The sequence below is a fragment of the Heterodontus francisci genome, chromosome 9, assembly GCF_036365525.1.
Source record: "Heterodontus francisci isolate sHetFra1 chromosome 9, sHetFra1.hap1, whole genome shotgun sequence".
NCBI classification, from domain to species: domain Eukaryota; kingdom Metazoa; phylum Chordata; class Chondrichthyes; order Heterodontiformes; family Heterodontidae; genus Heterodontus; species Heterodontus francisci.
This window is the reverse complement of record NC_090379.1, coordinates 5,628,351-5,654,041: the sequence shown is the minus strand read 5'-3', so window position 1 is coordinate 5,654,041 and position 25,691 is coordinate 5,628,351. Positions and strand designations below refer to the sequence as shown.

Genomic DNA, 25,691 nt, shown 5'->3' with positions numbered 1-25,691 from the left:
TACTGACCCTCTGACAGTGCAGAACTCCCTCAGTACTGACCCTTTGACAGTGCAGCACTCCCTCAGTACTGACCCTTTGACAGTGCAGCACTCCCTCAGTACTGACCCTTTGACAGTGCAGCACTCCCTCAGTACTGACCCTCTGACAGTGCAGCACTCCCTCAGTACTGACCCTCTGACAGTGCAGCACTCCCTCAGTACTGACCCTCTGACAGTGCAGCACTCCCTCAGTACTGACCCTTTGACATTGCAGCTCTCCCTCAGTACTGACCCTCTGACAATGCAGCTCTCCCTCAGTACTGACCCTCTGACAATGCAGCGCACCCTCAGTACTGACCCTCTGACAGTGCAGCACTCCCTCAGTACTGACCCTCTGACAATGCAGCGCACCCTCAGTACTGACCCTTTGACAGTGCAGCACTCCCTCAGTACTGACCCTCTGACAGTGCAGCACTCCCTCAGTGCTGACCCTCTGACAGTGCAGCACTCCATCAGTAGTGCACTGAGAGTGTCTGCTTGGATTCTGGGCCTGTGTCTCAGGACTTGTACTGCTTTAGAGAAGGTTCATGATTTTTGGTGGAGTTCAAGGACAAAAAAAAGCAAAATCAATGCTGGATTTTAAACCTGTGACAGATGGGGTGAGGGTGAGTAGGTGGGGTTGAGGGTGGTGAGAGGGTGGGTCAGTGGATTTGAGGGAAATGAGAGGATGGGTAGGTGGAGTTGAGGGAGATGAGGAGAAGATGGGTCATTGGGGTTGAGGGAGATGAGAGAATGGGTAGGTGGAGTTGAGGGAGATAAGGAGTGGGTGGGTCAGAGGGGTTGAGGGAGATGAGAGAATGGGTAGGTGGGGTTGAGGGAGATGAGGAGAGGGTGGGTAGGTGGAGTTGAGGGAGATAAGGAGTGGGTGGGTCAGAGGGGTTGAGGGAGATGAGAGGGTGGGTAGGTGGGGTTGAGGGAGATGAGGAGAGGGTGGGTCAGTGGGGTTGAGGGAGATGAGAGAATGGGTAGGTGGAGTTGAGGGAGATAAGGAGAGGGTGGGTTGGTGGAGTTGAGGGAGATAAGGAGAGGGTGGGTTGGTGGAGTTGAGGGAGATAAGGAGAGGGTGGGTAGGTGGAGTTGAGGGAGATAAGGAGTGGGTGGGTAGGTGGGGTGAGGGAGATGAGAGGGTTGGTAGGTGGAGTTGAGGGAGATAAGGAGAGGGTGGGTCGGTGGAGTTGAGGGAGATAAGGAGTGGGTGGGCAGGTGGGGTGAGGGAGATGAGAGGGTGGGTAGGTGGAGTTGAGGGAGATAAGGAGTGGGTGGGTTGGTGGGGTTGATAATGTGACAGCAGTAACCATGGAGAGAACGGAAGACCCAATGATGTCACAGAATCACTCACAGCACAAAAGGAGGCCATTGAGCCCATCGAGTCCATGTCGGTCCCTTCATCCAGTTCAAATAGCCCAAACCCAGATTGTGAAGCGAGACAGAGGGAGAACAGTCCCAGCTAACAGAACATGTCACTTGAAGAAATATGTTGGAGGGTTTTCAACAGATTCCTTGGCCTCATCGAGCCATATACCATAAATTTAAATTGTTTTCCAAAGATCCCATTAAATAAAAGCCCAAACATCTGTTGAAAAGTTGTCAGCTGTGCGCTTTTAATGGGTTTACAATACAGGGGAAAACAGCTTTGTAGAAAATGGAACACTTTGAGAATTGCTTATTTTTGAGCATGCTTGTGGTTTAGGTTGGCGAGGATACGAGACAGATTGAATGGGGTAACTAAGTGCTTTCTAGAAATACACAATTAAAGGACAATGAATTTCACATTTTTTAGCAACATTTATTGCTGTGTGATGTGGCTGAGAGAATCTGCTGAGGGAAGAATCAATTGACCAAAGTGGAGGGTCTGTATTAATGACCTGGAGTTAGGTAGACAGGGAATAATTTCAAAGTTTGCAGATGACATGAAAGTCAGAAATGTAGTAAACAGTGAGGAGGATAGCAACAGACCTCAGGATACATAGACAGGTGAAATAAGCAAATACATGACAGATGCAATTTACACAGAGAAGTGTAAAGTGATATATTTCAGTCGGAAGAATGAGGAGAGGCAGTATAAACTAAATTTTCAAGGGGGTGCAGGAACAGAGAGACCTGGGGATGTACATAAATCTTTGAAGGTGTCGGGACAAGTTGAGAAGGATGTTTAAAAGCAGTTGGGATCCTCGGATGTATTAGTAGAGACATTGAGCACAAAAAAATCAAGGAAGTTATGGTAAATGTTTATAAACACTGGTTAGATCTCAAAGGGAGTATTGTGGCCAATTCTGGGCACCAAACTTGGGAAGGATGTGAATGCCTTAGAGGGGGTGCAGAGGAGATTTACTAGAATGGTACCAGGGGAGAGGGACTGCAGTAATATGGAGAGATTAGAGAAACTGAGATTGTTCTCCTTCAAGTAGAGAAGGTTAAGCGGAGATTCGATACAGATCTTCACAATCATGAATGTTTTTCATAGAATTAATCAAGTTTGGGCGGCGCAGTGGTTAGCACTGCAGCCTCACAGCTCCAGCGACCCGGGTTCGGTTCTGGGTACTGCCTGCGTGGAGTTTGCAAGTTCTCCCTATGACCATGTGGGTTTCCGCCGGGTGCTCCGGTTTCCTCCCACAGCCAAAGACTTGCAGGTTGATAGGTAAATTGGCCATTGTAAATTGCCCCTAGTGTAGGTAGGTGGTGGGGAATATGGGATTACTGTGGGGTTAGTATAAATGGGTGGTTGTTGGTCGGCACAAACTCGATGGGCCGAAGGGCCTGTTTCAGTGCTGTACCTCTAAATAAAAAAGAAACTGAATCCAGTACGAGAAGGGTCAGTAACTAAAAGGCACAGATTTAAGTTTTCAAAACAGAAAATGCTGGAAATACTTAGCATCTGTGGAGAGAGAAATAGTTATTGTTACAGGTCGACGGCCTTTTGCCAAAATTGGGAAAAGTTAGAAATGTAACAGGTTTGAAACAAAAACAGAGAGAGGAAAAGGGGAGAGAGAAAAGGAAGAACAAAAGGGAAGGTCTGTGATAGGCTGGAAAACAGGAGAGATTAAATGAGAAAAGGGATGATGGCGCAAGACAAAGGAGACGGTAATGGGACAAGTAAAGAAATAAAAAAGCGGGTCTAGAGGAGGTGGAATTTGGAAAAAGCAGAATCATCAGCAGCAGCTGCTGTCGGAAAAGTCCAGAAGGCAGTAAGTGCCTCATTGAAAGAGGAGATGCTGTTCCTCGAGCTTGTGTTGACATTCATTGGAACAGTGCAGGAGGCCGAGGATAGAGAGGTCAGAGAGCAAGTGAGGTGAGGAATTAAAATGAGAAGTGACCGGAAGCTCGGGGTCATGCTTGCGGACGGAGCAGAGGTGTTCCACAAAGCGGTTACCCAATCTGCGTTTGGTTTCCCCAATGTAGAGGAGATCACAATGTGAGCAGCGAATACAGTATCTTGAATTGAAGGAAGTACAAGTAAATCGCTGCTTCACCTGGAAGGAGTGTTTGGGGCCTTGGATGGTGAGGAGAGAGGAGGTAAAAGGGCAGGTATTACACCTCCTGCGATTGCATGGTAAGGTGCCCAAGGAAGGGGACAAGGAGTTGGGGGTGATCGAGAACTTGATCAGGGTTTCGCAGGGGGAACGGTCTCTTCGGAATGCTGACGGGGGAGGGGAGGGGATGATGTGTTTGCTGGAGCATCATGCTGGAGGTGGCGGAAGATGATCCATTGAATACCCTGTCATGGTCCTGGGAGGGAGGGGAAGGGGTGAGGGCAGAAGAGTAGGAAATGGAGTGGACATGGTCGAGGACACCATCAGTGGAAAAAAGGAAGACATAGATTCCAGTCTGTAAATAACTCCCGGGTATCTGTTATTCTATAGATAAACCACCCGAACCCCTCAATTAGATTCCAGTCTGTAACTCACTCCCGGGTATCTGTTATTCTATATATAAACACCCCCGAACCCCTCAATTAGATTCCAGTCTGTAACTCACTCCCGGGTATCTGTTATTCTATATATAAACCACCCGAACCCCTCGATTAGATTCCAGTCTGTAACTCACTCCCGGGTATCTGTTATTCTATATATAAACCACCCGAACCCCTCGATTAGATTCCAGTCTGTAACTCACTCCCGGGTATCTGTTATTCTATATATAAACCACCCGAACCCCTCGATTAGATTCCAGTCTGTAACTCACTCCCGGGTATCTGTTATTCTATATATAAACCACCCGAACCCCTCGATTAGATTCCAGTCTGTAACTCACTCCCGGGTATCTGTTATTCTATATATAAACCACCCGAACCCCTCGATTAGATTCCAGTCTGTAACTCACTCCCGGGTATCTGTTATTCTATATATAAACCACCCGAAACCCTCGATTAGATTCCAGTCTGTAACTCACTCCCGGGTATCTGTTATTCTATATATAAACCACCCGAACCCCTCGATTAGATTCCAGTCTGTAACTCACTCCCGGGTATCTGTTATTCTATATATAAACCACCCGAAACCCTCAATTAGATTCCAGTCTGTAACTCACTCCCGGGTATCTGTTATTCTATATATAAACCACCCGAACCCCTCGATTAGATTCCAGTCTGTAACTCACTCCCGGGTATCTGTTATTCTATATATAAACCCCCCGAACCCCTCGATTAGATTCCAGTCTGTAACTCACACCCAGGTATCTGTTATTCGATATATAAACCACCCGAAACCCTCGATTAGATTCCAGTCTGTAACTCACTCCCGGGTATCTGTTATTCTATATATAAACCCCCCCGAACCACTCGATTAGATTCCAGTCTGTAACTCACTCCCGGGTATCTGTTATTCTATATATAAACCCCCCGAACTCGTCGATTAGATTCCAGTCTGTAACTCACTCCCGGGTATCTGTTATTCTATATATAAACCACCCGAACCCCTCGATTAGATTCCAGTCTGTAACTCACTCCCGGGTATCTGTTATTCTATATATAAACCCCCCCGAACCACTCGATTAGATTCCAGTCTGTAACTCACTCCCGGGCATCTGTTATTCTACATATCAACCACCCGAACCCCTCGATTAGATTCCAGTCTGTAACTCACTCCCGGGTATCTGTTATTCTATATATAAACCCCCTGAACTCCTCGATTAGATTCCAGTCTGTAACTCACTCCCGGGTATCTGTTATTCTATATATAAACCCCCCCGAACCACTCGATTAGATTCCAGTCTGTAACTCACTCCCGGGTATCTGTTATTCTATATATAAACCACCCGAACTCCTCGATTAGATTCCAGTCTGTAACTCACTCCCGGGTATCTGTTATTCTATATATAAACCACCCGAAACCCTCGATTAGATTCCAGTCTGTAACTCAATCCCGGGTATCTGTTATTCTATATATAAACACCCCTGAAACCCTCGATTAGATTCCAGTCTGTAACTCACTCCCGTGTATCTGTTATTCTTTTCATAAACCACCCGAACCCCTCCATTAGATTCCAGTCTGTGACTCACTCCCGGGCATCTGTTATTCTATATATAAACCCCCCCAAAACCCTCGATTAGATTCCAGTCTGTAACTCACTCCCGGGTATCTGTTATTCTATATATAAAGCCCCCCCGAACGCCTCGATTAGATTCCAGTCTGTAACTCACTCCCAGGTATCTGTTATTCCATATATAAACCCCCCGAACCCCTCTATCAGATTCCAGTCTGTAACTCACTCCCGGGTATCTGTTATTCTATATATAAACCACCCGAACCTCTCGATTAGATTCCAGTCTGTAACTCACTCCCGGGTATCTGTTATTCTTTTCATAAACCACCCGAACCCCTCCATTAGATTCCAGTCTGTGACTCACTCCCGGGCATCTGTTATTCTATATATAAACCCCCCCAAAACCCTCGATTAGATTCCAGTCTGTAACTCACTCCCGGGTATCTGTTATTCTATATATAAAGCCCCCCCGAACGCCTCGATTAGATTCCAGTCTGTAACTCACTCCCAGGTATCTGTTATTCCATATATAAACCCCCCGAACCCCTCTATCAGATTCCAGTCTGTAACTCACTCCCGGGTATCTGTTATTCTATATATAAACCCCCCGAACTCCTCGATTAGATTCCAGTCTGTAACTCACTCCCGGGTATCTGTTATTCTGTATATAAACCCCCCGAACCCCTCGATTAGATTCCAGTCTGTAACTCACTCCCGGGTATCTGTTATTCTACATATAAACACCCCCGAAACCCTCGATTAGATTCCAGTCTGTAACTCACTCCCGGGTATCTGTTATTCTATATATAAACCACCCGAAACCCTCGATTAAATTCCAGTCTGTAACTCACTCCCGGGTATCTGTTATTCCATATATAAACCCCCCGAACCCCTCGATCAGATTCCAGTCTGTAACTCACTCCCGGGTATCTGTTATTCTATATATAAACCCCCCGAACCCCTCGATCAGATTCCAGTCTGTAACTCACTCCCGGGTATCTGTTATTCTATATATAAACCCCCCGAACCCCTCGATCAGATTCCAGTCTGTAACTCACTCCCGGGTATCTGTTATTCTATATATAAACCCCCCGAACCCCTCGATTAGATTCCAGTCTGTAACTCACTCCCGGGTATCTGTTATTCTGTATATAAACCCCCCGAACCCCTCGATTAGATTCCAGTCTGTCACTCACTCACGATATCTGTTATATTAAATATGAACCCCCCGAACCCCTTGATTAGATTCCAATCTGTAACTCACTCCCGGGTATCTGTTATTCTATCTATAAACCCCCCGAACCCCTTGATTAGATTCCAGCTGTAACTCACTCCCGGGTATCTGTTATTCTATATATAAAGCCCCCCCAAACCCCTCAATTAGATTCCAGTCTGTAACTCATTCCCAGGTATCTGTTATTCTATATATAAAGCCCCCCAAATCCCTCGATTAGATTCCAGTCTGTAACTCACTCCCGGGTATCTGTTATTCTAAATATAAACCCCCCGAACCCCTTGATTAGATTCCAGTCTGTAACTCACTCCCAGGTATCTGTTATTCTATATCTAACCCCCCCCGTAACCCCTGTATTAGATTCCAGTCTGTAACTCACTCCCAGGTATCTGTTATTCCATATATAAAGCCCCCCAAAACCCTCGATTAGATTCCAGTCTGTAACTCACTCCCAGGTATCTGTTATTCTATACATAAAGCCCCCCCGAACCCCTTGATTAGATTCCAGTCTGTAACGCACTCCCGGGTATCTGTTATTCTATATATAAACCACCCCGAACCCCTCGATTAGATTCCAGTCTGTAACTCACTCCCGGGTATCTGTTATTCTATATATAAACCACCCGAACCCCTCGATTAGATTCCAGTCTGTAACTCACTCCCGGGTAACTGTCAGTCTAAATATAAACCCCCTGATCCCCTTGATTAGATTCCAGTCTGTAACTCACTCCCGGGTATCTGTTATTCTATATATAAACCACCCCGAACCCCTCGATTAGATTCCAGTCTGTAACTCACTGCCGGGTACCTGTTATTCTCTATATAAAGCCCCCGAACCCCTCGATTAGATTCCAGCCTGTAACTCACTCCCGGGTATCTGTTATTCTGTATATAAACCCCCACAAACCCATCGATTAGATTCCAGTCTGTAACTCACACCCGTGTATCTGTTATTCTAAATATAAACCCCCCGAACCCCACGATTAGATACCAGTCTGCAACTCACTCCCGGGTATCTGATACTCTATATATAAACCCTCCGTACCCCTCGATTAGATTCCAGTCTGTAACTCACTCCCGGGTACCTGTTATTCTATATATAAACCACCCCGAACCCCTCGATTCGATTCCAGTCTGTAACTCACTCCTGGGTATCTGTTATTCCATATATAAAACCCCCCGATCCCCTCGATTAGATTCCAGTCTGCAACTCACTCCCGGGTATCTGATACTCTATATATAAAACCCCCCGATCCCCTCGATTAGATTCCAGTCTGTAACTCACTCCCGGGTATCTGTTAGTCTATATATAAACCCCCCGAACCCCTTGATTAGATTCCAGTCTGTAACTCACTCCCGGGTATCTGTTAGTCTATATATAAACCCCCCGAACCCCTCGATTAGATTCCAGTCTGTAACTCACTCCCGGGTATCTGTTATTCTAGATATAAACCACCCGAACCACTCGATTAGATTCCAGTCTGTAACTCACTCCCGGGTATCTGTTATTCTATATATAAACCCCCCGATCCCCTCGATTAGATTCCAGTCTGTAACTCACTCCCGGGTATCTGTTATTCTATATATAAACCACCCGAACCACTCGATTAGATTCCAGTCTGTAACTTACTCCCGGGTATCTGTTAGTCTATATATAAACCCCCCGATCCCCTCGATTAGATTCCAGTCTGTAACTCACTCCCGGGTATCTGTTATTCTATATATAAACCACCCGAACCACTCGATTAGATTCCAGTCTGTAACTCACTCCCGGGTATCTGTTAGTCTATATATAAACCCCCCGATCCCCTCGATTAGATTCCAGTCCGTAACTCACTCCCGGGTATCTGTTAGTCTATATATAAACCCCCCGAACCCCTCGATTAGATTCCAGTCTGTAACTCACTCCCGGGTATCTGTTATTCTATATATAAACCACCCGAACCACTCGATTAGATTCCAGTCTGTAACTCACTCCCGGGTATCTGTTAGTCTATATATAAACCCCCCGATCCCCTCGATTAGATTCCAGTCTGTAACTCACTCCCGGGTATCTGTTAGTCTATATATAAACCCCCCGAACCCCTCGATTAGATTCCAGTCTGTAACTCACTCCCGGGTATCTGTTATTCTATATATAAACCCCCCGAACCCCTCGATTAGATTCCAGTCTGTAACTCACTCCTGGGTATCTGTTATTCTATATATAAACCACCCGAACCCCTCGATTAGATTCCAGTCTGTAACTCACTCCCGGGTATCTGTTATTCTATATATAAACCTCCCGAACCCCTCGATTAGATTCCAGTCTGTAACTCACTCCCGGGTATCTGTTATTCTATCTATAAACAACCCGAACCCCTCGATTAGATTCCAGTCTGTAACTCACTCCCGGGTATCTGTTATTCTATATATAAACCCCCCCGAACCCTCGATTAGATTCCAGTCTGTAACTCACTCCCGGGTATCTGTTATTCTATATATAAACCACCCGAACCCCTCGATTACATTCCAGTCTGTAACTCACTCCCGGGTATCTGTTATTCTATATATAAACCCCCCGAACCCCTCGATTAGATTCCAGTCTGTAACTCACTCCCGGGTATCTGTTATTCTATCTATAAACAACCCGAACCCCTCGATTAGATTCCAGTCTGTTGCTCCTATGGATTAAACTATGGTGCACTTTAGAATTCTGATGGACTAAACAACATCCATGGAGCCGTAGATATTTAGAGCCGAGAAGGTGTCTGTTCAGCCGATCATATCTGGGCCTGTTGCTGGAGAAATCAAAAATAGGTTCGTAGTGGATCAAACTGGATCCTGTTGCAAGGAATTCCTATAGATCAAGCTACATCCACAGAATCACAGAACTGTTCCAGCACAGAAGGAAGCCATTCGGCCCATCGTTTGTGAGCCAGTTCTACGAAAGAGCAATTTACCTAGTGCAATGCCCCAGCTCTCTCTCTGTCACCCTGCACATTCTTCCTTTTTAGATAACAATCTAATTCCCATTTGAATGCCTCGATTGAACCTACCTCCACCACACTCTCGGGCAGTGCATTCCAGATCCTAACCACTCACTGAGTGAAAAAGTTTTTCCTCATGTCACTGTTGCTTCTTTTGCCAATTACCTTAAATCTGTGTCCTCCCGTTCTCGATCCCTCCACCAATGGGAACAGTTTTTCTCTATCTACCCTGTCCAGACCCCTCAGGAATTTCAATACCTCTATCAGATCTTCTCTCCACCTTATCTTCTCCACAGAAAATAATCCTAATTTCTCCAATCTACCCATGTAACTGAAGTTCTTCATCCTTGGACCCATTCTCATGAATCTTTTCTGCACCCTCTCTAATGCCTTCACATCTTTCCTAATGTGTGGCACCCAGAACTGAACACAATATTCCGGTTGAGACTGAACAAGTGTTCGAAACAAGTTTAACATAATTTCCTTGCTTTTGTACTCTGTGCCCCTATTAATAAAGCCCAGGATACTGTATGCTCTATTAACTACACTCTCAACCTGTCCTGCCGACGTTAATGATTTATATCCCTCTGCTCCTGCACCCCCTTTAGAATTGTACCCTTTATTTTATGTTGTCTCTCCTTGTTCTGCCTACCAAAATGAATCACTTCACATTTCTCAGCATTGAACTTCATCTGCCACCTGTCTGCCCATTCCACCAACTTGTCTATGTCCTTTTGAAGTTCTACACTATCCTCCTCACAGTTCACAATGCTTCCAAGTTTATTATCATCAAACTTTGAAATTGTGCCCTGTACACCAAGGTCTGGGTCATTAATATATATCAGGTAAAGCAAGGGTCCCAACTGACCCCTGGGGAACTCCACTACAAACCGTCTTCCAGCCTGAAAAACATCCATTAACCCCTACTCTTTGTTTCCTGTCACTCAGCCAATTCCGTATCCCTGTTGCTACTGTCCCTTTTATTCCATGAGCTACAAGTTTGCTCACAAGTCTGTTGTGTGGCACTGTATCAAATGCTTTTTGAAAGTCCATGTACACCACATCAACAGCATTGTCCTCATCAACCCTCTCTATTATCTCATCAACAAATTCCAGCAAGTTAGTTAAACACAATTTGCCTTTCACTAATCCGTGCTGGCTTTCCCTAATTAACCCGCATTTGCCCAAGTGACTATTAATTTTGCCCTGAATTTTTGTTTCTAGAAGCTTTCCCAGCATCAACATTAAACTGACTGGTCTGTCGTTGCTGGGCTTATCTTATTGGTTAGAATTCCAATGTACCCCACTACTGGCACAATTTTAAATGACCAGTTAATTTTCCCTTAACTGCTGTTGCACAGATATCCTGTGCCAATGGTCTAAATAGTGCAGCCTGTGCAAACATAGAAGCCTCCCTCTTTATCTGTCTTTATCTCATTATAACTGCTCAGTTCGTTGTCAACCTTCAACCAAAGACAAACCTGAACCATTTCAAACCTGGAGGAATGGAGGATGCACAAACCACCCCTTTCCCTATCTGTAGTTTGATGGTGACGTGTGGTGCAGACACAGACTCAGTATTCTCTGCCAAAGTGGCTCATTACAGTTAAATGAATTGGCTCAGAAATGACCCTAGTCAGCAAATTAGAGGTCACTTTTCAGTTTGTTAAGGGTGACAACCAACTATTTTCAAATAACATCATGTGCTCATCGCAAATCATCGCAAATCATTTTATTAATGCGGAATGGGCCAATGTTCCCAATTATCCAGCCAGAAGGTTTTCGAGAAATGAGCCTCACTCCCTAGTCTGCTCCTCACTATCAGTTACTCAGCACATGCGATATCTATAATGAGAAGGAAGTATATATTCATACAGGATTTCTATCTAATTTTTACACCTTGCAAAAACGGTCTCGTTCAACATGAGCAAGATCCCACAAACAGCACTGAGACCGAGTGACCATCTGATATCTGTTCTTAGTGATGTTGTTTGAGGGAGAAATGTTGACCAGGACACCAGGGATAACTCCCCTGCTCTTCTTTGACAAGTGCCATGGGATCTTTGACATCCACCTGGACAGGCAGATTGAGCTGTCTGGAAAGATAGCATCACCAACAGTTCAGCACTCACTCAGTACTGCACTGAATTGTTAGCCCAGATTATGACACGGTTTACCCCACCATATTCCTCCACCACTTCTCTGTCATGCAGCTGGGTGGGACTGCACTCGCCTGATTCCATTCTTATCCAGGCATGACAAGAAAATATCCTGCAAGAGCTTCTTTTCCTGCTCCTGCACAGTTAACTCTGGTGTCCCCCAAGGATCTATCCCTGGACTCCTCTTATTTCTCACATACAGGCTGCCAGGGGTCGGCAAAGTGTCCATACACCAGTATCCGTGGTAAAAGATTTTGAGGTCCGTGATTGGTAATTTCAGGGATGAGAAATTTCCCATTGGCTTCTTCAGGCTGGCTTTTTTTTTTAAAAATCGCAAGTGTCAGTTTCACGGCTGACAGGTACTGGGAGTGGAAACAGCGCTTCTGAACTTCAGACAGATTCAGGGTTTTCCGTAGGGTTCCGATTTTTTAAAAAGTCCGCCGGAAAACCTCAAATCTGTCCCAGTTTTGGAAGTGAGGTTCCCACTCTCAGCAACGATCAGAGAAAAAGCAAGAGAGAATAGGAAAGAGGGGACAGAGAGAGTGGGAGAGGGGGGACAGAGAGAGAGAGAGTGGAAAGGGGGACAGAGAGAGTGGGGTGGGGGGGTACAGATAGAGAGGGAGAGGGGGAGAGAAAGAGAGTGGGGGGGAGTGAGATAGTGGAGTGGGGGTTACAGAAAGAGTGGGGGCAGAGACAGGGAGAGTGGGAGGAGGGGGGACTGAAAGAGTGTGGGGGAGAGAGTGGGTGAAGAGAATGGGAGAGGGGGCAGAGAGAGAGAGTAGGGGGAGAAGGATAGAGAGTTGGGGGCCGATACGGGGAAATGACATGGGGGGACACAGACACAACATAGAGAGGGGAGGGGGCAACACAGAGAGGGGGGACAACACAGAGGGGGAGCACAGAGTGGAGAACACAGAGAGGGAGGGGGAGAGAAAGAGAGACAGACAGGCATACAGAGAGAGAGAGGAGGGAGAGACAGCAATCAAGATCACTGCTAACAGATGGACATCTATCTAGAATACTCCACATCACTACACAAGTGTGCAGGCAGACATCGACAACTTGTGCAAGAAAAAATGCTAGGTATCTCAATAAATCAGCGTCCAACAAAGAAAGTAAGTCAATAAATTAGTCTTCTCATTTAAAGCTTCTTCACAAAAATGCACATTTGTTGTTCTGATTAATAGTAAGATACATTTTTTCATGCCTTTATCTTTCCGAAATTGTCTCAGCGGCCCCCTATGTAAGACAAAAATTGTAATGTACCCCCCCCCCAAGCAAAAAGGTTGGACATCCCTACTCCCAGCCTTTAACCTTGTGTTTTAAAATAACTTAGCAGCTAGGTTATTTTAAAACACAAGTTTAAAAGCTTGTGTTCTGTAAACTCATTTTAAAATGGCAGAAGTCACTTAGAGAATGTCTCGGGTTCTATGCTCTGGCATGCATTACTTTCACTTGGGACACAAGCTCAGTGACATGTTGAAAGTTGCTGGACGTTTATTTCTGTATAAATGTCACAATTCTGCTGCTATTCATTTGGAATCACATTGTTCCAGAACTTGTATTGAGGGGAAAACAGGCAAGAAAATCCAAGGAATCTGCCAAAGTCAGCACTGTAGGTTCCTCATGAATACAAGAGCACAATGTATTGGGCATGAGTGATATTGGCGAAAAAAGGATGTTGCTGACCCATATACAATAGTTAGTAACAGATAGCTTTAATAAACCTTAATCTATGATGAACTGTCTACGATTCCTTAACAAAATCTATGCTGCATTTGCAGTTTTAAAAACTGTCAGGGAAGCCATAGTAAAATTTATTATGTTTCAATGACCATGTTAGAAACAGTCATTAACTGATTTTTTTTGCCACGAATTGGATTAAAGGACAAGTTTTACAAGATCAGTAACTGCAGTGTACATCATTTACTATCCAGTTTGAGGGTAGATAACAAAAGTGGCCAATGTCATTTGGAAGTTGACATGATGTAGCTAGTTCTATTCTGTCAACAAAAATAATTCACATTGGCATTGCATTCTATTTTTCTTGCTAGCTAATACAGTTGTGCTGCTCTCCATTGATATTTATATGCTTAGCTACTTTATAGGGAGAAATGTGTTTTAAATTGTACTGTATTTTGATGGCATTAGATTGGCTGTAGATAAATAGAGATACAGCACTGAAACAGGCCCTTTGAGTCTGTGCCGACCAACAACCACCCATTTTATACTAATCCTACATTAATCCCATATTCCCTACCACATCCCCACCATTCTCCTACCACCTACCTACACTAGGGCCCAATTTACCTATCAACCTGCAAGTCTTTGGCTGTGGGAGGAAACTGGAGCACCCGCCAGAAACCCCACGCAGTCACAGGGAGAACTTGCAAACTCCACACAGGCAGTACCCAGAACTGAACCCGGGTCGCTGGAGCTGTGAGACTGCGATGCTAACCACTGTGCCGCCCTTTATTTAGAGATTAATTGCCCCCATGTCCATGACTGAGTCAATAATTTTATCAGATGTCTATGGTGCAACATGTTTGTGCTTATCCCTGCAAGTTGCCCTCGGTGACATTGTCCAAAAACACGTCAGTTTCCACATGTTCGCTGACGACACCCAACTCTACCACATCACGACCTGTCTCGACCCCTCCACTACCTCTGATTTGTCAGACTGTTTTTCAGAAATCCAGTACTGCATGAGCAGAAACGTCTTTGAATTAAATATTGGGAAGAACTTAGACATTCACTTCTGTAACCATTACAAACTCTGTTCCCTAGCTACCAACTCCATTCCTCTCCATAGCAACTGTTTGAGGCTGAACCACCTTGATTATTCTAACTCGCATCAAGTCCTGTTCATCCATCACCCCTGTGCTCACTGACTTACATTGGCTCCCAGTTAAACAACGCCTCAATTTTAAAATTCTCACCTTGGCCTCACACCTCCCTATCTCTAAAACCTCCCCCAGCTTCACAACACTCAACAATATCTCCTCTTATCCAATTCTGGCCACTTGAGCATCCCTGATTTTAACCATGTCATCATTGGTGGCTGTGCCTTCAGCTGCCTGGGCCCTAAGCTCTGGAGTTCCCTCCCTAAACCTTTCCACCTTTCCTCCTTTAAGACGCGCCTTAAAATCTACCTCTTTGACTGAGCTTTCGGTCACCTGTCCCTAATATCTCCTTATGTGGCTCGATGTCAAATGATGTTTGATAACTCCCCTGTGAATCACCCAGGGACATTTTACCACATTAAAGGTGCTAGATAAATGCAAGATGTTGCTGTAATTCAGATTCCTGATTCCTGCTTTCCGCTAGTTTGTGCAGTAATTGGGTTGGGTTGGGCCATAGGTTACTGATCCTTTCCTCCTGACATTTCCTATGTCTCCTTTTCCAGTATTTTCATGTATGTAGATTTGGTGTACAATCTTACAGCCTTGTGACAGCCACACCCTCCACACCTCTCCCACCACCAGTTAGTTTAGTGCAGCAGGCATGAAAGAACTTGCATTTCTATAGCACCTTTCATGACTTTACAAGCAATGAAGCACTTTTGAAGTGTAGTCACTGTGGTAATGTAGGAAACATGGCAGCCAGTTTGTACACAGCAAGATCCCACAGACAGAATGTGATAATACAGTTGTATGGTTGCAAACTGCATCTGAGGGAGATGGTGATTCTCAGGAGGTCCTTTCAGCAAGGGATCAGGTTTCATAGGGTGCAAGAATTAAGCCATTCACTTCAATGCCTTCCAATGCATCTTTCCCCAGAACAGTGTCCTGGCTTCCAATTGAAAGGCTTTCTCCCCCTCACTCTTTGCCCAGCAGTGTTCAATTGTGTCTGGGTTGAGTTCTGGCTCTTCTCCAGGCCTCTCACCAGCTCATGTGGCTGAATGTGCTTGTGTGCATTTTCTCTCTCTCTCTCTCTCTCTCTCTGTCTTTACTCCAGTGTACATTTTTTTGGGGTTGTGTGTCTTTAAGCCTAACCCATGTACTGGCTGTGGCCTGTCACAAACTCATCTGCAACTGGCAGGGAAATTCGGGTAGACGGTAGAAGACCTTACACTCTCTTGCCTCAGGGTGCTGACCTCTGCCCGAGTGATGACTTTGCCAGTAATTCCCGGCTTGTAATTCCTGGAAAGCAAATGCCAGCAATGGAGCCAGAGTTTCCCAGCATTCATAGCAATGGTGAAAGTCCTCTATTAAACTTGTAGGCTGACAGGGAATGCCAGGAGATCCCTGGCTCTCCATAACTTTCTCTCACTCTCTGGAAAGAAGAGTCACCAGCTCTTTGGATTGTCCTGGTGACTCCAGGTATTTAATGATTAATCTCCCAGAAACTGCTGTAATTAAAATTCTGGGAGAAATCATACAGATATCGGTTGCTATAAAAACATTGGAGATGAGCAAAAGAGGCTGTCCAATGACAGTCAAGGAATCATCCAATCGGGTGACAAAGAGCCTGCTTGTTTTCCAATTGGCTGGGTAGGTGATGCGCCATGAAGATGGACTTGTCAGGCTACCAATGCTGCGAGTGTGGGCGGGACAGTTGGGGGCAGGAGGTTAAGTGAGGAAACCTCCTGGGATGGTTCCAAACAGAGCTGGCAACCCAAGAGAGAAAGAGTTTGCATTGTCAGGTAGGAAAAAAACACAGGATCCCAATCAGATAATCTGTTTTTGTGATGTTGATTGAGGGATAAATATTGGCCACTGGGGAGAACTCCCCATCCGACAGTGCAGTACTCCCTCAGTACTGCCCCTCCGACAGTGCAGCAGTCCCTCATTACTGCCCCTCCGACAGTGTAGCGCTCCCTCAGTACTGCCCCTCCGACAGTGCAGCACTCCCTCATTACTGCCCCTCCGACAGTGTAGCCCTCCCTCAGTACTGCCCCTCCGACAGTGCAGCAGTCCCTCATTACTGCCCCTCCGACAGTGTAGCGCTCCCTCAGTACTGTCCCTCTGACAGTGCAGCACTCCCTCAGTACTGTACTGGGAGTGTCAGCCTAGATTCTATGCTCAAGACTCCGGAGTGGGACTTGAACCCAGGATTTTCTGATCTTCTGTGACTCAGGTGAATGGGAAACTCGCTGACTGCGGGTACTTTTCTGGTCATGGTCAGAGGGAAGGGGAAAGGTACAAGGCTTGTGACAACAGATCTCACCTTCCCCAGGGCACATTATCAGGGGTTAGACCTGGGTCCATTCCAGCAATAAAAACATAAATAGTAGCAGGAGGAGACCATTGAGCCCTCGAGCTTGCTTCGCCATTCAATACGATCATGGCTGATCTTCTGCCTCAAATTCCACTTTCTCACCTGCTGCCCATATCCCTTGATTCCCGAGAGAGCAAAAATCTATCTATCTCAACATTAAATATACTCAATGATGGAGCATCCACAACCCTCTGGGGTAAAGAATTCCAAAGATTCACAACCCTTTGAGTGAAGTAATTTCTCCTCATCTCAGTCCTGAATGATTGGCCCCTTATCCTGAAACTGTGTCCCTGTTTTCTAGATTCCCCCAGGCAGGGGAAACAACTTCTCAGTGTCTACCCTGTCAAACCCCTTCAGAATCTTGGATATTTCAGTGAGATCACCTCTCATTCTTCGAAACTCCAGAGAATATAGACCCAATTTACTCAGCCTCTCATGATCCATCTCATTCCAGGAACCAATCTAGTGAACCTTCATTGTACTGCCTCCAAGGCAAATACATCCTTCCTTAGATTTGGAGACCACAATTGCACACAGTACTCTAGGTGTGCTCTCACCAAAGCCCTGTACAATGGTAGCAAGATTTATTTACTTCTGTACTCCAATCCCCTTGCAATAACCTTCATCAGACAACTTCCGCTCTCCATCAGCAGGGGGAGGCATTAGGTCACGATGAGGAATGGAATCCTCACCAGCTTCGCCCCTCAACAGCAGTCAAAGACTTGCATTTCTATAGCACCTTTCAGCACCCCTGCATATCCCAAAGCCCTTTCCAGCCAATTTGAAGTGTAGTCACTCTTGTAATGTAGGAAATGACAATTTAAGCTGTGTTTTCTTTGCCCATTACGTTATATTTTTTACTCTTAAATTTTGTGCACAAAAATGTGTAAAATATCAGAGACTGATTGCTCTCCCACACAGAAAGCTCTGCTCGGTCAGCTATAGCACCAGGTAAAATATAAAACTCCCTCTACAGTGTCCCATCAAACACTCCCAGGACAGGTACAGCATGTTGGCTTTTAAATGTATATAAGGGGGACCTGAGGAATATAGCCCCCTTGACATAAAATACATAAAAGGGGCCTGGAGTAGAAAGACCACCTTCAAAAAAAGGGGTTAGATACAGTGTAAAGCTCCCTCTACGCTGTCCCATCAAACTCTTCCAAGCGTAATAAAGCAGATGAAGGGAATACATGAGGATTCATGATTCAGAAGGGGACAGTTCCATTGAAATAATTATATTTATTTCTGGTGAGAAAAGGGATTGAGGGATGTGGAAGGTCGGTAGGCTTGAGTGATGTGGAGGGTAGGTGGGATTGAGGGATGTGGAGGGCAGGTGGGATTGAGGGATGTGGAGGGTAGGTGGGATTGAGGGATGTTTGAGGAATATGGAGGGTTTGATCTGTGAGAGTGGGTCAGCCTCGTTGAGCACCTTTTCCCCATTTTGAAATTCTGAATGCTCTTTGGACCCACTGAAATAGGAATTCTTTGTCTCCCGCATGTTTCCGCACTCTCTGAAATCCCAAACCTCTATCCTGTGAGAAGACACGCAGGCACTAGTGAGGGATGGGATGCTGCAATAATTCCCGGGGGAAGGTCATCTATCAGCTGCAGGCCTGGTTATAATTACAATGAAAAAAGGCATAATAAAACTGTCTGAAATGATCTGCTTTAAAGCAATTTATTAAATTACAATGAAGTTATTTTATTTTAATAACCTATGTTATGCTTGGAACCACCCACTCAAACTGACTGCACTTAATTTTATGTCACTCTGTTCTCAAGCCAAACTTCTATGGATGAAACATGATGATGTCAGTCAGACTTAACCATATGGTAGCTGAAACTCAATGGACAAGATCACCTTCTCCCGTTAGTATTCTGGGATCCAACTGTCTCATCAGACACTCCCAGGACAGGTACAGCACGGGATTAGATACAGAGTAAAGCTCCCCATAGCCCTGTATCCATCCCAAACTAATCCCACTGCCCCACTCTCTCTCCATAACCCTGTATCTTTCTCTGCTTCAAGAAATGCAGGTCTTTTTTTTAGCATCACACAAGGAGCATTGAATGAGGAGTGAGTCAGCGTGAGTGACAGTTCACTTGGCAACAGGCCTGTTGCTGTATAACTCTGGCTCAGCAGGGAACAGTGTTCAAGACCTAGAGGCAAGAGCGTGTATCACAGGGGTACGGCGGGACATAGCTTCAATATTGAAGCTCCTGAACTTTCACCTTTGACACTCAGAGCTGAACCCTGGACAGACTGATGCAGTGAGAATCCCCAGCCCTGTACTCACCTCCTGAAGTTGGTCCAGTCTCAATCTCGTTTTGGGAGGATGTGAATTGAAGAATTGAGAAGAAATTTCTTTGAGCCAGGATTGGTGGGAATATTTGAATGCCACGCGAAGCATTAAGGCTTTTAACGGGAGATTTGATTCAAACATGAGGGAGAAGGCAATAGATGTTATTCGGGGGAGGTGGGGTGCGTAATTAGAGAGGGAAGAGACCAGAGTTTGCGCAGATACAGCTGCAAGCAACCTTGGGGAAAGGAATGTCGCTGCTAAGTCTGTGGTCAACACGGGTGACTTTCCCAATCGCAAAACATAATTTCACACTAGCTTCAACATCTATGGCTTTTCCAGAACAAACATCACATCCGCAGCACAGTCAGGTTAAAATGCAGCTCTCACTGCTGTACAGATAGAGCAGGTTCTAGAGCACAGAGGATTGTGGGTATTGTGGCTGCCATTATTTATTGGCCACATACGAACATACAAAATAGGAGGAGTCGGCCACTCAGCCCCTCGAACCTGCTCCGCCATTCAACAAGACCATGACTGATCTGATTGTAACCTCAACACCACATTTCCACCTACCCCCGATAACCTTTCACCCCCTTGCTTATCAAGAATCTATCTACCTCTGCCTTAAAAATATTCAAAGACTCTGCTTCCAGCTCCTTTTGAGGAAGAGAATTCCAAAGACTCACGACCCTCTGAGAGAAAAGATTTCTCCTCATCTCTGTCTTAAATGGGCGACTCCTTATTTTTAAACAGTGACCCCTGGTTTGAAATTCTCCCACAAGAGGAAACATCCTTTTCACATCCACCCTGTCAAGACACCTCAGAATCTTATATGTTTCAATCAAGTCACCTCTTTCTCTTCCAAATTCCAGTGGATACAAGCCTACAGGTTGCCATGAGGATGGTGGTGTTGGGCGAGAGCTGGTGGGAGCATTGGTTGGGAGGACGGTGGGGGAGGGGTAGGGAGAGGGGGAGTGCGGGGCTCGTTCATGTGTTGAAAGCTTCTTTCAGTCACAGTTGACGAACACTCGGGGAGGTTTGTGTGGAGTATAAACTTGGAGCAATTGAACTGAATGGGCTGTGATTCTGTCTGAGCTGTCCGTAGAACCCTGACTGTGTTACAGTCGCACTGGTGCCTGCCTGTCGAGAGTGACCATCTCCTCCCCCCACCAAAACCACTCATAGGCTTGGACTTGGATGTAACAGAGATAAGCAGAGAAACAAAGGCAGAGAGGATAGATTGATGATCCTCCCAATATCTAATTAAACTGAATGGGGTCTGTCTTGTCTAATCCAACTGTGGAGGAACTGAGCTATACCAAGTAACTAGAACTATCAGAGCAGTGCCAACATCATCCTATCTTATACAAAGCAGATGTTTCGCGATTTGTCACACCTGATAACTTTCAGAGTATTCTTTTCACTTTTCCTCCTCTCCTGAAGGTGCTGACTCTCACTGGGGTAAGGGTCCCCTCCTCTCCTGAAGGTGCTGACTCTCACTGGGGTATGGGTCCCCTCCTCTCCTGAAGATGCTGACTCTCACTGGGGTACGGGTCCCCTCCTCTCCTGAAGGTGCTGACTCTCACTGGGGTATGGGTCCCCTCCTCTCCTGAAGGTGCTGACTCTCACTGGGGTATGGGTCCCCTCCTCTCCTGAAGGTGCTGACTCTCACTGGGGTATGGGTCCCCTCCTCTCCTGAAGGTGCTGACTCTCACTGGGGTAAGGGTCCCCTCCTCTCCTGAAGATGCTGACTCTCACTGGGGTATGGGTCCCCTCCTCTCCTGAAGGTGCTGACTCTCACTGGGGTACGGGTCCCCTACTCTCCTGAAGGTGCTGACTCTCTCTGGGGTACAGGTCCCCTCCTCTCCTGAAGGTGCTGACTCTCTCTGGGGTACAGGACCCCTTCTCTCCTGAAGGTGCTGACTCTCACTGGGGTACAGGTCCCCTCCTCTCCTGAAGATGCTGACTCTCACTGGGGTACAGGTCCCCTCCTCTCCTGAAGGTGCTGACTCTCACTGGGGTACGGGTCCCCTCCTCTCCTGAAGGTGCTGACTCTCACTGGGGTACGGGTCCACTCCTCTCCTGAAGGTGCTGACTCTCTCTGGGGTACAGGTCCCCTTCTCTCCTGAAGGTGCTGACTCTCTCTGGGGTACAGGTCCCCTCCTCTCCTGAAGGTGCTGACTCTCACTGGGGTACGGGCCCCCTCCTCTCCTGAAGGTGCTGACTCTCACTGGAGTATGGGTCCAATAAGGAATTCTTTTTCTGTCAGTTAGATAGTGAATATCATCAGGCTATTCCACCATAGAGGGGGTGTCAGAGCAGAGCAAATCCTGGCCTCAGACATTTTTGCGTTGTTGGGGCCAGTGATTGTGACACTAAATCTGGCTGTGGGGATACTGAGGGGTAAATTACCTGGGTTCCAACACTGAGTCAGTCTCCATTGACCTCTCAATAGAAACATAGAAAATAGGAGCAGGAGTAGGCCATTCGGCCCTTCAAGTCTGCTCCGCCATTCATTATGATCATGGCTGATCATCCAACTGAGTAGCCTGTTCCCACTATCCCCCCATATCCTTTGATCCCTTTAAACCCAAGAGCTTTATCTAACTCCTTCTTGAAAACGTACAATGTTTTGGCCTCAACTGCTTTCTGGGGTAGCGAATTCCACAGGTTCACCACTCTCTGGGTGAAGAAATTTCTCCTCATCTCAGTCCTGAAAGGTTTACCCCGTATCCTTAGACTATGACCCCTGGTTCTGGACTCCCCCACCATCGGGAACATCCTTCCTGCATCTACCCTGTCAAGTCCTGTTAGAATTTTATAGGTTTCTATGAGATCTCCCCTCCCTCTTCTGAACTCGAGCGAATATAATCCTAACCAACTCAACCTCTCCTCATATGTTAGTCCTGCCATCCCAGGAATCAGTCTGGTAAACCTTTGCTGCACTCCCTCTACAGCAAGAACATCCTTCCTCAGATAAGGAGACCAAAACTGCACACAATATTCCAGGTGTGGCCTCACCAAGGCCCTGTATAATTGCAGCAAGACATCCCTGCTCCTGTACTCGAATCCTCTCGCTATGAAGGCCAACATACCATTTGCCTTTTTACCGCCTGTTGCACCTGCATGCTTACCTTCAGCAATTGGTGTACGAGAACACCCAGATTTTGCTGCATATTCCCCTCTCTATAGCTGTTCAGATAATAATCTGCCTTTCTGTTTTTGCTACCAAAGTGGATAACCTCACATTTATCTACATTATACTGCATCTGCCATACATTAGCCCACTCACTCAACTTGTCCAAATCACCCTGATTCCTCTCTGCATCCTCCTCACAACTCACCCTCCCACCCAGTTTTGTGTCGTCTGCAAATTTGGAGATATTACATTTAGTTCCCTCATCTAAATCATTAATATATATTGTGACTAGCTGGGGTCCTAGCACCAATCCCTGCGGAACCCCACTAGTCACTGCCTGCCATTCGGAAAAAGACCCATTTATCCCTACTCTTTGTTTCCTGTCTGCCAATCAATTTTCTATCCATCGCAATACACTACCCCCAGTCCCATCTGCTTTAATTTTACACGCTAATCTCTTATGTGGGACTTTGTTGAAAGCCTTCGGAAAGTCAAAATAAACCACATCCACTGGCTCCCCCTCATCAGCTCTAATAGTTACAATCCTCGAAGAATTCTAGTAGATTTGTCAAACATGATTTCTCTTTCGTATCTTGTTCTGTTTGATCTTGTCTATTCTTCAATTGGGTCCTGAAACGTCTCCTGAGTTCTGTCAGTAATACAGACCCTTATTGTACTGAGCTGTGCTTTTAATCTTTCTTTTAACAGGTATGTTTCCTCACACTGGAGTCTCAGAGGAACAAGAAAACAGGGAGAAGCTTCACAAGATTCTGGACACGATAACAGACACCTTGATCTGGTGTATGTCCAAGAGCGGAATTCCGCCTCAGCAGCAAGCCACTCGCCTGGCCCACCTGCTGATGCTGCTCTCCCATATCCGGCATGCAAGGTACACACTGCACAGCTCTGAATGCTTCTGGCAGTTTCTCTCTCACTCCGTCTCCCTGTCTCGCTAGGGATCTGCCTATCTATCTTTCTGTGTATATTTGTCTCCCTTTCCATCTGCCTCTATTTCTATACACGCAGAAGGAGCCATTCGGCCCATTGAACCTGTGCTGGCTCTTTTGAAGAGCTATCCAGTTAGTCCCACTCCCCCACTCTTTCCTCATATTCCTGCAATTTTTTCTCCTTCAAGTATTTGTCTAATTCCCTTTTGAAGGTGATTATTGAATCTGTTTCCTCCACCCTATCTGGCAGTGCACTCCAAATCCTAGGCCCTCACTGTGTAAAAATGTTTTTCACCTCTGGTTCTTTTGTCAGTCACCTTAAATCTGTGACCTCCCTACCCTGCAGCCATTGGAAACATTTCTCTTTATTTACTCAATCTAAACCCTGCATGATTTTAAACACCTTTATCAAATCTCCTCTTTACCTCCCCTGCTCTCAGGAAAACAACACCAGCTTCTCCTGTCCGTCTGTGTAATTGTACTCATTTATCCATGGAACCATTCGAGTAAATCTTTTCTGTTCTATGTGCCTGAGACTGCAGTGACGCTGTAAAGTGTAGTTACTGTTATAATGTAGGAAGCGCAGCTGCTAACTAGCGCACAGCAAGATCCTACACTGTACGATGTGCCTGGGACTGTAGTGACACTGTACCATGTGCCTGGGACTGTAGAGACACTGTACCTTGTGCTTGGGACTGTAGCGACACTGTACCAAGTTCCTGAGACTTTAGTGACACTGTACCAAGTTCCTGAGACTGTAGCGACACTGTACCATGTGCCTGGGACTGTAGTGACACTGTACCATGTGCCTGGGACTGTAGCGACACTGTACCATGTGCTTGGGACTGTAGAGACACTGTACCATGTGCTTGGGACTGTAGAGACACTGTACCAAGTTCCTGAGACTTTAGTGACACTGTACCATGTGCCTGGGACTGTAGAGACACTGTACCATGTGCCTGAGACTTTAGTGACACTGTACCATGTGCCTGGGACTGTAGAGACACTGTACCATGTGCCTGAGACTGTAGTGACGCTGTACCATGTGCCTGAGACTGTAGAGACACAGTACCAAGTTCCTGAGACTGTAGAGACACTGTACCAAGTTCCTGAGACTTTAGTGACACTGTACCATGTGCCTGGGACTGTAGAGACACTGTACCATGTGCCTGAGACTGTAGTGACGCTGTACCATGTGCCTGAGACTGTAGAGACACTGTACCAAGTTCCTGAGACTTTAGTGACACTGTACCATGTGCCTGGGACTGTAGAGACACTGTACCATGTGCCTGAGACTGTAGTGATGCTGTACCATGTGCCTGAGACTGTAGAGACACTGTACCATGTGCCTGAGACTGTAGTGACGCTGTACCATGTGCCTGAGACTGTAGAGACACTGTACCATGTGCCTGAGACTGTAGAGACACTGTACCATGTGCCTGAGACTGTAGAGACACTGTACCAAGTTCCTGAGACTTTAGTGACACTGTACCATGTGCCTGGGACTGTAGAGACACTGTACCATGTGCCTGAGACTGTAGAGACACTGTACCGTGTGCCTGAGACTGTAGAGACACTGTACCAAGTTCCTGAGACTTTAGTGACACTGTACCATGTGCCTGGGACTGTAGAGACACTGTACCATGTGCCTGAGACTGTAGTGACGCTGTACCATGTGCCTGAGACTGTAGAGACACAGTACCAAGTTCCTGAGACTTTAGTGACACTGTACCATGTGCCTGGGACTGTAGAGACACTGTACCATGTGCCTGAGACTGTAGAGACACTGTACCATGTGCCTGAGACTGTAGTGACGCTGTACCATGTGCCTGAGACTGTAGAGACACTGTACCAAGTTCCTGAGACTTTAGTGACACTGTACCATGTGCCTGGGACTGTAGAGACACTGTACCATGTGCCTGAGACTGTCGTGACGCTGTACCATGTGCCTGAGACTGTAGAGACACAGTACCAAGTTCCTGAGACTTTAGTGACACTGTACCATGTGCCTGGGACTGTAGAGACACTGTACCATGTGCCTGAGACTGTAGAGACACTGTACCATGTGCCTGAGACTGTAGTGACGCTGTACCATGTGCCTGAGACTGTAGAGACATAGTACCAAGTTCCTGAGACTTTAGTGACACTGTACCATGTGCCTGGGACTGTAGAGACACTGTACCATGTGCCTGAGACT

The 25,691-nt window shown here is 46.1% G+C and overlaps 1 protein-coding gene across 4 annotated transcripts in view; it reads left to right on the top strand.

The window, feature by feature from the left end:
• esr2a (estrogen receptor 2a) overlaps window positions 1-25,691 on the top strand; it is a 569,342-nt gene that overhangs the window by 539,570 nt on the left and 4,081 nt on the right. For all 4 annotated transcript variants that reach the window (XM_068038484.1, XM_068038485.1, XM_068038486.1 and 1 more), the window contains exon 8: window positions 23,256-23,436. In XM_068038484.1, coding sequence (XP_067894585.1) covers window positions 23,256-23,436 — 181 coding nt within the window. The remainder of the gene's footprint in view (window positions 1-23,255; window positions 23,437-25,691) is intronic.